Source organism: Daucus carota, chromosome 1 (genome assembly GCF_001625215.2).
Source record: "Daucus carota subsp. sativus chromosome 1, DH1 v3.0, whole genome shotgun sequence".
Classification (NCBI taxonomy): domain Eukaryota; kingdom Viridiplantae; phylum Streptophyta; class Magnoliopsida; order Apiales; family Apiaceae; genus Daucus; species Daucus carota.
The window spans coordinates 42,006,399-42,018,200 of record NC_030381.2 but is presented as its reverse complement, the minus strand read 5'-3'; the positions used below and the strand labels follow the sequence as shown (position 1 = coordinate 42,018,200).

General features: G+C 34.2%; 1 protein-coding gene across 1 annotated transcript; it reads right to left on the bottom strand.

Moving 5' to 3' along the window:
• Positions 1–352: 352 nt before the first annotated feature.
• Positions 353–3,961, bottom strand: LOC108212143 (putative receptor-like protein kinase At3g47110). The gene is made up of 2 exons (XM_017383878.2): positions 1,344–3,961; positions 353–1,167 (listed from the first exon to the last, which is right to left on the bottom strand). The coding sequence occupies exon 1, from the start codon at positions 3,948–3,950 to the stop codon at positions 1,923–1,925; it is 2,028 nt and encodes a 675-aa protein (XP_017239367.2). The 5' UTR covers positions 3,951–3,961; the 3' UTR covers positions 353–1,167; positions 1,344–1,922.
• Positions 3,962–11,802: the final 7,841 nt, after the last annotated feature.

Here is an 11,802-nt window from a genome sequence, read left to right as displayed (position 1 = left end):
ACAAAACAAGTACAAACAGGACCATCACCAATCCTTAGTTCCACCAACAGAGTACAAATTTCCCACAGTTCTTATGTCTCCAAAACGGATTAGAAATCTAAACATCTAGTTTTAATTGTTTAAGGCTTTGCACCTAGTACATGATTCATATTTTTGCGTCACGTCCCAGCTGAAATTGATAAGAGTGATAATCTGAAGTTTTGGAAAAAGCAAAAATCAGAGGTATTTCCATGCATAATTAGATTTACATACATATATTTCCTTGGCTTTTTAAGTGGCTTAGAGCAGTATTTATCATTGCATGCTTTGCGAAAATGTGAGTTTGAAAAAGACCAACTTCTGCTCGCATATGATAAGCAGCAAACATAATTGTTACATACTAAGCAAGAATCCAACTCAAGTAACACACAGATCGAACACAATTTAAAAGATATAACTAGGGATCCAGATCAGTGGCGGAACCAGGATTAATTTTGACCCCGGGCTAAACTATTATTAAAATTTCAGCAAAAAAATTAAAAGTAAATATGCATACTTTAGTTGGTTAACTTCATCGTCTATGTTTTTAAATATGGCCTTCTCGATGTAAACCACCATGTTAAGTGGGCTATTTTTTATATATATAATCATTTTTAAATTTGTCCCCGGGCTAGAAAACTAAAAATAAATAAATTATACTTATAATTTTTTTCTCAGCCCGGGCTGGCGCCGGGGCTAGCCCCCCTTGGTTCCGCCCCTGATCCAGATTCCTTTATTTATATAACTATAGAGATTGCCAGTCTCACTCAGTTCACTGCTGCAGAAGTTGGTCTCTAGCCACAAGTAACTTCTTTAGAGCAACACCCATGTCAATGCGTTTTTGTGGATTCTCATCTGAACATAATATCCCAACTTCAAATATTGATGTTAGGCATGTCAGCATGGCATCCCTGCTGTGTGATTGCTTTACAATCAAGTCATGTTCATCTTGATCCAGCCCGATCCGTGGGTGAGCAACGTCCATCACTCTTTTCGGGAGTGCTTCCCTCACGTAGTCTTGCAGATTACAAGCCCCGTCTATTTGTATGCTGCTTTCTGTAGGACGCTTCCCCGAAAAAATTTCTAGTAGAAGGATACCATAACTATATACATCTCCCTCTGTAGATAGCTGATTACATATTCCATACTCTGCGCAACTAAAGGGTTAAAAATATGGCAAATAACATTTTACATCATATTATAATTCTCCAAGTACTTAATATCCGTTAATTTAAGATCTTCAAATAAAATATAGTTTTCATGTAACTCAGTATTATAGATAATACTAAACTATATTGATCGAAAGGTTTAATAGCAAATTTCACCTGGAGGAACATATCCGATTGTTCCATGTACACCACCGGTTGAACTCGTTTGTGCTTGATTGACATCACTTGTCAGAATGAATAATACTTGCATGACTGTGATGATGCAAGTAATCTATCCCCTGTGCAACATCAATGGAAATATTTAGTCTCTCGAGTAGAGTCAAGTTTCTGTTATCTCCTTGATAGCTCGGATGCAACCAGTTATCCAAACTTCCATTAGACATGAACTCAAAAACCAGTGCTTTGAAATCGTTGCCCTTAAAATCAGTGCTAGAGCATGCTGTGATGATCTTGATAAGATTTCGATGACGGATATTCCTCAATGTTTCACACTCTGCCAAGAAGCTCTTGTTGGCTCCATCCTCCATGCACGTCAACGTTTAGTACCTTCACAGCAACTATGTGTTCTATTGATTTGAAAACTCCTCTGTAAACTGAACCATATCTTCCTTCACCAAGCAAATTATTTGGGGAAACTCATTTGTAGCTAGTAGAATGTCTTGGTACGAAAGTTTGGGATATAGTTTTTCCTTCACATCTGAGACGGGGTCAATCAACTTGTGGGAGCTTCGACGTCTATAACAAATTAAGGCAAGACATGCCGACAAGATGCCAAAAGGTACAAGAACAAGAAGTAATATCAGTCTCAGGGAAAATGTTTTTTTTCTCATTCTTTGAGAAGTTTACTGGACAAACTGGAAAAAGTAGTGCTTGAATACCTCCACAAAGCTTTAAATTTCCGGCAACTGAAAAAGCACTAATATTTGAAAAACATCCTTCACCAGGAACTTCTCCTCCCAGTTTGTTATGCGAAAGATTGAGGTATTGGATATGATTAAACCCGTAGAAAAATCTTGGAATATTCCCGGATAAATTATTACTTGAGAGATCTAGAATGATAAGATTCTTCAAAGCTTTAAAAGAAGGTGGAATTTTACCTTGAAAAAGATTTCCTTCCAAATATAGCAACTCCAACATCACACATTCACCCAGAGCAGCAGGTATATCTCCACTAAATTTGTTGTCTGAAACATCCAGTATGGCCAAATGTTTCAAGCTCCCTACGCTAAATGTAAGGGGTCCGGTGAATTGATTTTGAGACAAATTAAGGTAAACACATATTGAAGAAAATGCAATATGCTCAGGTATTACACCAGTAAGCCTGTTGTTGGCAAGGGACAATCTCTCCAGAGTTGAGATGTTAAAGAGTTCAGGAGGTATGCTTTCTTCAAGCATGTTACTTTCTAAAGCAAGAAATGTTAATTGAGTAATGTTGCTAATGGAAGCTGGAATTACTCCTGAAATGCTGTTTTTATTCAAATCCAGTCCCTCCAACTTTGAGAGCTCTGCAATTGATTCTGGAATGGTCCCTGTTATGAAGTTGTCAAACAATGAAAGGCTACTCAGGTTATAAAGTTTTCCAATATCACGAGGTATGCTTCCGTATATTTGGTTTCCGGACAGATACAGTTCCTCCAGGGTGGTAGAGAGATTGACAATGGAATTCGGGAACTCCCCCCTCAAATTACTATTTTCTAAACCCAATTTTCTTAGAAGGGTACAATTACTCAAAGAATCGAGGAAGCTCCAGTCATTAGGCCGCATACTGCCTCCAAGTGGATTTGAACCCAGACTTAGTAATTGGAGATTTGAAAGGCTACCCAAATTGTTTGGTATAGGCCCTGTAATATTGTTTTCCGCAGTTTCAAAATCAATGAGCTTAGATGCATTAGCTATTGATGGTGGAAGCTGACCTGAAAACCTGTTCCCTCCCTGGTAAAATCGTTCCAGATTAGGAAGCGTGAGCCCCAAATCTTTTGGAAACGTTCCTTCTAGCTCATTAACGGCCAACGTAACAACATAAAGGGATGAAATATTGTAAAATTCGAGGGGAATTACACCTGACAAACTGTTTATTGCCAATCTGATAATCAGCAAGTTTGTGAGATGAGCAATTTCCATAGGTACAGGCCCGGCTAGATTGTTATAGCCTAGATCAAGATGACGGAGATTTGATAGATTCCCTATTGAATGTGGAATTGATCCGGTAAAATTGTTCTTCCCCATACCGAACCTATAGAGTTTAGGCCAAGAAGCAAACTCAGTAGGAAGTTTGCCTGTGAGATTGTTGCCATAAAGACTGAGGTTTCTCATGTCTGCACAATGACTCAAATTAGGAAATCCACCTTCAAATGAATTGACTTCCAGTGTAAGATCTTGAAGGCGAAACAGTCGGCCTATATCATTAGGGATTGTGCCATGAAAGTTGTTCTCCATGAGGTCAATTCTCCTGAGAAAGGAGAGGTTTCCGATATGAGGAGACAATGTTCCCACCAAGCCTAGGGTGTAGAGGTTTAGCGCGGTCACTCTCTGATGTCTGTGGCTGCATGTAATGCCAGTCCACTGACAAAAGTGGACAGAATCGTTCCACGACCTCAGCACACCCGAAGGATCAGCTTTTATTGCCGCCTTGAACGAAAGCAGAGCTTGCTGATCTGTAACATTGTTTGCTAGTGCTGAGGTTTGTAATACGAAGATAAAGAGAATGATGATTTGGGCATAGCTGGATATCATGGTTGGACAAAGAGTAGTGTGGCGTTGCATGTACTGTAAACATACTGCTTAATTTATAAAAGTATAACATATTCTACAACCTCTATAGTGCCTTGGTAGACTTCAAGTCAAGAGCACGTTAATTAGTCAATTTCCATTGCTTAATTTTCCACACGGCTAAGTGCTTAATCAGTTAATTTCCATGAAGATGAGGACTTTACTTTCCACACACCTATATTGCTCAATCACTTTCTAATTAAAAATCTATAGGAAAATTTAGCAGGCATGGATCATTATCTGTCACAAGATTATTACTTACGGCAAAAGACCGAGGTTGCTATTAGTTTTACATGCATCTCATTGCGAGGCGATCCAAGACACATGTTTACTGAAATTATCGATATTACTAAATCTTAAATAATCCAGAGCTGTAAACAGAACTGCTAGGTGGTTTAAAATAGGCAGAAGCGGCCTTTCCACTGGCGGTGTACAACTTAACCGAGTATAGCATAATTCCTCTTGCTTGTATTTGATATGTGCTTCTTTTGCCACATCGGGAAGGTTTTTGCTTTTAAATTAGCATCTCGAACATTAGCAAATTTCTTTCTCAATCATAGCATGTCTTTGCGCTGTCTTCACCATCTCTTTCATTGACTTCTCGTCTCCCTCAAGTCGCGTTTTCACTATCAACTCAGCTTCCTTATCGAGCGGGCAAAAATATCCATCGATGGCAGCTTCCTGCAGGCAGCCAAGAATTTCTTTGAATGCTAAATCTTATCGCAAACCCAATAGTGATCTAAATTTGGAGCAGATTATCCCAAATTCTCGTACAGATTTGAATCACCTACTTTATCATAAAATATATATTTATTTGTGTAATAAACTAGAAATTAATTTTAAATCAATAATATGCCGGACTTTATTTCAAAAGTTGATAGGATGTAATTTTGTGAACAATTTATTTTATTTTTATGATTTTTTTAAAATAAAAGTCTATAATCACCTTTGTTCACTGATCCAAATTTGGATCATCTACTTTATTATAAAATAACAATTTTGTTATTTCTATATCTTTCGTTTATCAGATTTAAAATTAATTTTTGATTTTTAATATTTAATTAATAATATTTTATAATTAATAATTAATGAAATTAATGTTTTGGTAAAAACTTAGAATAATAGGAAAGCAAATTTCATTGAAATTAAAAAAAGAGTACATTACATGCATAAAATAAAAAGTACATAAAATGCATAAAATAAAATTACAATACCGAGAAATGACTACAAAACAGTACGATAAATATAAATTTTGATTTGGTCGAACAGATTAAATCTTTTTCCTCCGATATAATCAAAATATTGTCCGTAACTATTCTTGTCATTTTGAGATCCTTGAGTTTCATCTTCAATCCCTTTATTTTGAGATACTTTGATCGATGTTAAAAAATAATTAAATTAATTAATTAAATATAATATAAGTGGTTAATAATGATTAACAACTAAATTTAAGATTATATAGTTTAATATAAAATTTATGTAATATAATATAAGTTACGATAATACAAACATTATGGCCATGATCATTACGATGGCATAGTGCACATAGCCTAGAATGACCCTATCACTTGAACTCTATAAATACCAGAACCATAAGCTTACCTATATTCCTAATAAAACTGACTTAGGTCGTAGAAATTATCTTCAAAAACAGATATAACAATAACAAGCAGAGACCTACAGATCAAAGACCAGTGTCCATTGTCATCTCAGGGTCTCACCATCTCCTGTTACTATTTGCATGAGCTTGAAGATGCAAATGATCCCCCAACTTCTGAATCCATTCTGAAACTGCCCCTTCAAAGATGTCACTAGCAAATATTCCGGCAAAAACTTGAGTATTAAGTTCCAACGTCTATTGATTAAACAATTCGGTACCATGCACGATTTTTCTGGCAAAGCGCTTCTTTCTCCTGTAAATCATTTTTGTGAAAGTATTGACTTGTGAGTCCTAGAATATGTTATTATTATTTTTGTATATTGTGACAGTTGTGATGATTGTATTAGAAGATCCACACGATTAAGTTGTTTGAAGGGATATGGATTTGTTGTACTCCACAATGTGTCGGGTCTTATCTTAAGAAATTTTATGTGGTTCCTTTCTGATCCACACAATCTTATTTTCTACGAAAATGTTCATTACAGTACATACAATTGTTAGTCACTCTAATTCTTTCATGGTCGATTTGTGTTGTCTACTCAAATCGTGTATCTGCAGTGTTGTAGGTATCAAGAAGTGTCGACTTATCCGCGTGGTGAATCATAGTTTTATCTCATGAATAAGTTGCATGTTATAAATAATATAAAGAAACAAAATTATTATCCAGTCACTTATTTAAACAATCTAAAATGCAAATCGCTTTTTAGAACACTTTAATATTGGATATGATTCATCAGCCTCTTTGAAAATGTAACATATAAGGTCATTTATGAACACTTTGAGTTTTAAAATTCATCTGCTCAGATCAGTCATCTTCGAAGGAAACATAAACTCTTATAATCATCTGACGACAAATTATCACTAACACACATGTATTTCAGTATTCAGAAAATAAGATTCCAGAACTTGGTTGAAACAATGTTCATCACATTATTTTCACTATATTGACTCACATATACAGTGTGCATAGCTTGGGCATTGCTCCTTCAAAGTATTCAGATTTTTTGAGTTAATTACAAAAAACCACCCGTTGGTATTGATCAAAAGCACTTTACTCAATAGTTTAATAACTGTTAACTTCATTAAATACCGTTAAATGAAATAAACTATTTTTTAATAACGTTAACGGTAATATTTGACGGAAGGGTACAAAATGTGGCACCACAAAACCAAGGGGGTGGATAATGCAATTATCAAAAGTTTAGTACATAAATTTGATCAATATCGAATGGTTGCATTTTGCAATCAACTCAAAATTTTTCATATAACCGGAATTCTGCATGCCAATTTGATGTCTCTTAGCGATACTACACTGGTTTGTCAAGTTTAATGTGATGATATAGATGAATAGGGCTGCAAACATGTTAACCACCGTTATCTAGAATAGATGATATAGATTGTTTGTCAAGTTTCCTGTGCTGATATAGATGAATAGGGCTGCAAACATGTTGACCGCCGTTATCTAGAATGCACTTAATCATTGCGGACACATGACCCCATGGATGAAGAACGATTTCCACACTCAACTCAAATTTCTTCTTCTTCCCGCGTTCAAATACTAAATAATCAGGATACACATTGATTTTTACATGGGTATCCAATGTTCTATTAAAATAGTGGACTCCAAATTTGTGAGTTGTTTTACCTTCTCCAACATTCTTTAGTTCACGACGAAAAATTCATCATATGGGACACCTTTTACTATAAAGCTTTGAGTTGCATAATATAATGTTGTAAGGTAGCGAAAGAAACTAAAGTGCATCTTAATTTATTTTGTAAAAGTTGAGTTCGACAATAAAAAGATTTGTAAAAGGTAAGATTGTTTTAAAAGGTGATGCATAGGAATCTCACGTAGTGAATAACAATAACAACTTATGGGTGATATTTTATATATAATACAATATTTGTTTTGATTACCTATAGTTATAAGAGTTGATTTCCCTGTTGATGGAAGCCACTCGGGATATTTAGAATATAAAATAAGAGCATATGCCGTAACATGTGAGCAGGAACATGATGTTCGTGAGGTTATATTGCAATCGCTAACTAACGCTTCCTCTTTCCCAGTTTTACTTTTTTGAATAATTGAGTGCAATGCTTTCTGGATGTGACATGAGGACCTAGTAACCTTGAGTAATAACATCTGGCTGCAAACAAATTATGGATGGCTAATTCTAAGTAAATCTCAAAGAAAACAAAAATAAGAACCTTCCTAAGAAAGAAAAATAATCTTATTGTCATTATATCTTGATACATGTGTGATGGAGAAGGGCCTCTGGTAATTTTTACATACAGTTGTCCCCTACTAATATCATGATAATAAGTTATAATACAAAGATTTGGCAATATTTACGAGAACAAAACATATTACTTATGTTCAGCGGGCAACAATCATAATCGATTAGCTTTTTCTTTGCTAAGTAAAACCATTGATAAACTAGAAGCCTCCAATGATGCAAAAAGTGATAAGTGTTGTTTCTCAACAATACTCAAGTAACATTTTTTATCTAGCTTGTTAGCATACAAGAAGCACTCACACTCAATATCTCCTCGACCATGCAAACACATAATTTGTGGTATATATGAGACTGTCAAATTCAAAATTTAAAAATAAATAAATTTTTTGATTCAAACAGTACTCCAACAGAAGATCTTGGCTTTCGATCACATTTAGAGATTTTGTTGACAAATGAAAACGCTAGAAAATTATTATAAAAAAAACCGCTAGGAAATTAGCAATGCTTATATCAGTGATATGACTGAGATTTGCGTTATTTTTTCATAAATAGTTAGCTTCAACTTGTCTATCACAATAAACTCTCGTTTGTTATTTCTAGAGACAGAATGATATTATTATGGCAATCTCTATTTCAGTTTCCGGCACTTGCCTAGATGTACATGATACACCAAGGAAGAACATATTTAGCAGATGTTTTTATAGGACCATCATTACCCTGAGCTAGACATGGTAGTATATTGTTAATTGCATCCAATGTCTTCATCCTAATAACATCTTGTTTTTGATTCTCAATGTTCTGGTATGATCTACCTTTACTCCTAATGACATTGAAATAACCTTTACTCCATTCTCGATTGCTTTATTGAAGGCGTCCTACAAAAGATTAAATGTAGGTAAACATTGTCCGTTTACAACTAATTATTGAAGCACATGAGTATCCATGTGGAGAGAATGTTGCATTACGTGTAGGTGTAAATGTTGATTTATTATTTAACACTTCAGATATTGATAAACTGTAATATAATCAATATGAAGCAAATTAAAGCCCTCTTTATCATATGTGGATATTAAATGAAAGATTATATCTTTTACCGTTTCATACATTTGAAACTAATTAAGATTATAATTGGTAAGTTCACAGCAACATCCAAGATTTATTACGCCAATCCTAGCGCTTGTGTCGTAATCCACATTTATTCCCGACTTAAAATGTAATCAAATTAATAAAATAACGTAAGTTATTTTGATCAGTTAGTCATTATATATACAAAAGTTTCTAGAACAAACATGACTATGAGAATTCATGAAATTAAGCTACTTAAAAATGTTAATCATGCTATAAACAAGTGATGTAACAAAATATTTAAGGCAAAAACCTCCGGCTACATATTTTTTGTTGAAATTTGTCAGATAATCTTTTTGTCTTTTAACAGTGTTCAATTTTTTCGGATAATTTGCCTCCATATTATAAATAGTTAGTTATAAGCTTCACTTTCTCACCCTCTTTTGTATCTTAAGCACTACAATAACTGTAATCAGTATTCGAGAAAGACATTTATCAATTTGATTATATATATACACTCCACTTTCAGAACCTGATATGTTAGACATCAGTAGCATAAAAAAGAAAATTTGATCAGTTAGAGCATCTTAAAAGAATAAGCAATGCCTCTAAAACGATTTGTATCGGATTCCCACCACAATATAAATCATATGACTTCCTGTCTAGAGTAAGATTATCAAAAATGATTTTTACCAGGAACGACTGAGGATATAACCTTAACATCGAACCTTGCTCTATCAAAAATAGAATAAGATCTGAAAAATTGGCTTGCAAGTTGCAAGCTTTCACGCAAAAACAGGTGAGTCTAAGAGAGAGGTTTTGTTTTTATTTCTTCCTCTCTTTTTTTTGTGAGCGAAGAGAGAGCGTCCAAAATTAACGAAATTCATGGTCCAGTATAGCGTTAAAAGGACGAATAATCACGCTTTAGTTTGCGAGCGGACGCGGTAAAAGATTGAAGTAAAATGTGGATCGTAACATTACGAGATGTTACGAGGTTGATGACATTTCTGATATTTTATATATATAATTTAATTAGATAAAATATTAACATGTTTGAGTTTAAATATTATTAAATCATTAATTTCCAATAAATTTGGTATATTAATGTAATCGATGTTTTTTTATATATTTCTGTTTCCATATAATCAAATCAATGATAAAAAAACATAAAAAGAAATTTGATTATTATATCCATCTCTCCTCCGATTTGGAATAAACGAAATTCACATGTAATATTTAGAAAACGCGAATGCAAGTCTTCTATGCTATGTCACTTCAACAATATATTTTTATTATTTTTCTTGAGATGCAATTCAAAAAAATTTAGCAATTTATTACAGTGACCGGAGTGGTTATATTATCCTGCATTAACATCTTTTATATTTATAGATCACACTATAACGGACTTATATTGGACAGAGCATATGTTTCGATTAATAATTGGGTTTAATAAATTTTATATAAACTTGCATATTCTCATTTAGGAGAATCATCACGATATTTTAAACCCTCCCATCTTTTACATCTTCAGTTCAGTTTTTTCCCTCTCATATCTAGGGCTGTAAATGAGTTGATACGCTCGATAACCGCTCGGTGTTCGGTTCGGAAAAAGCTCGGTTCGTGCTCGGTTCGATGCATAAACGAGTCAATCTTGAGCACAATTTTAAGGTTCGTTTTATAAACGAGTTGAACTTGAGCGCAGCAGAGTTCGACTCGATAGTTCGTGAACAAGTTCGAATTATGAGTTCGTGAACATGGTTTGTGAACTTGGTTCGTGAGCGTAGTTCGTGAACTCGGCCCGTGGTTCGTGAACTTGGTTCGTGAGCGTGCCTCATGAACATGTCTCGCGAGCGTAGTTATTATGAATTTATGATTCCTTAGAGCATAAATCAAAATTTTGTTAGAATTTTAACTTATATTTTTAATTAAATTAAATAACAAACAAGTTCGTAAATAAATTTATGAGCATAAGCTAGCTCGTTAGCAAAGTTTATTAAATAAGCCTCGTGAACAAAATTAATGAGTGGTTGGTGAGCAAAAATTCGTGAGACATGTTCGTGAGCGTAAGTTAATAAGCGGTTCGTGAACAAAAGCTCATGAGACAGCTCGTGAGACATGTTCGTGAGCGGTTCGCTAGCCGTTCGTGAACTGAGTTATTCCTTAATGAGTCGATCCTCAAACAATATTTTTGGCTCGATCTAAGCTCGAGTTCGAGTTCGAGTTCGCTAATTTTTAAACAAACGATACACGAGCACTCTAGAATTCGGCTCGGCTCGGCTCATTTACATCCCTACTCATATCCCATTCATCTTAACTCCCATTCATTTTAAAAAGTCTAATAATGAATGCGTTAGATTGTGGAGTTGATATTGTGTTTTTGCAGATATTTTTAACCCTTTTTCTCCTTTGCATTTGTTGTTCAAATATTTTTAGCCATCTTGTATTATTTTTACTAGATTTTTATCTTGGATGGGCCAATCTGAATTACTATATCTGGATCATTTTGTGAGCTATAGAACCCGCCGCATCCCAAAAAGACAAAGTTTCAGGCATATAATTTTCATTCTTATCGGTGAATCTCAATCCTTCACTAATTGAACGTTATTTGATTTTTACAAATAAGTATACGACAAACAAAATTAAAAGATTTAGACTGTTGAACAATTCAACAGTTTACTAGTATTATCCTTTGAAACAATGCATGATGTTCTAGACTCAATTTTTTTAAAATACTTCATAACTTTGTTAATTTTTATCATTGTTACTTGTTAGAGGAAAATGCGAGGTACGAAATTAGGAAGAGAAGGAGGTTTGCCCATTTGTAATCACATAATCAACAAATAAGCTACTTGTACTGGTTGGTTGCTGAAAGACAAGTCATTAA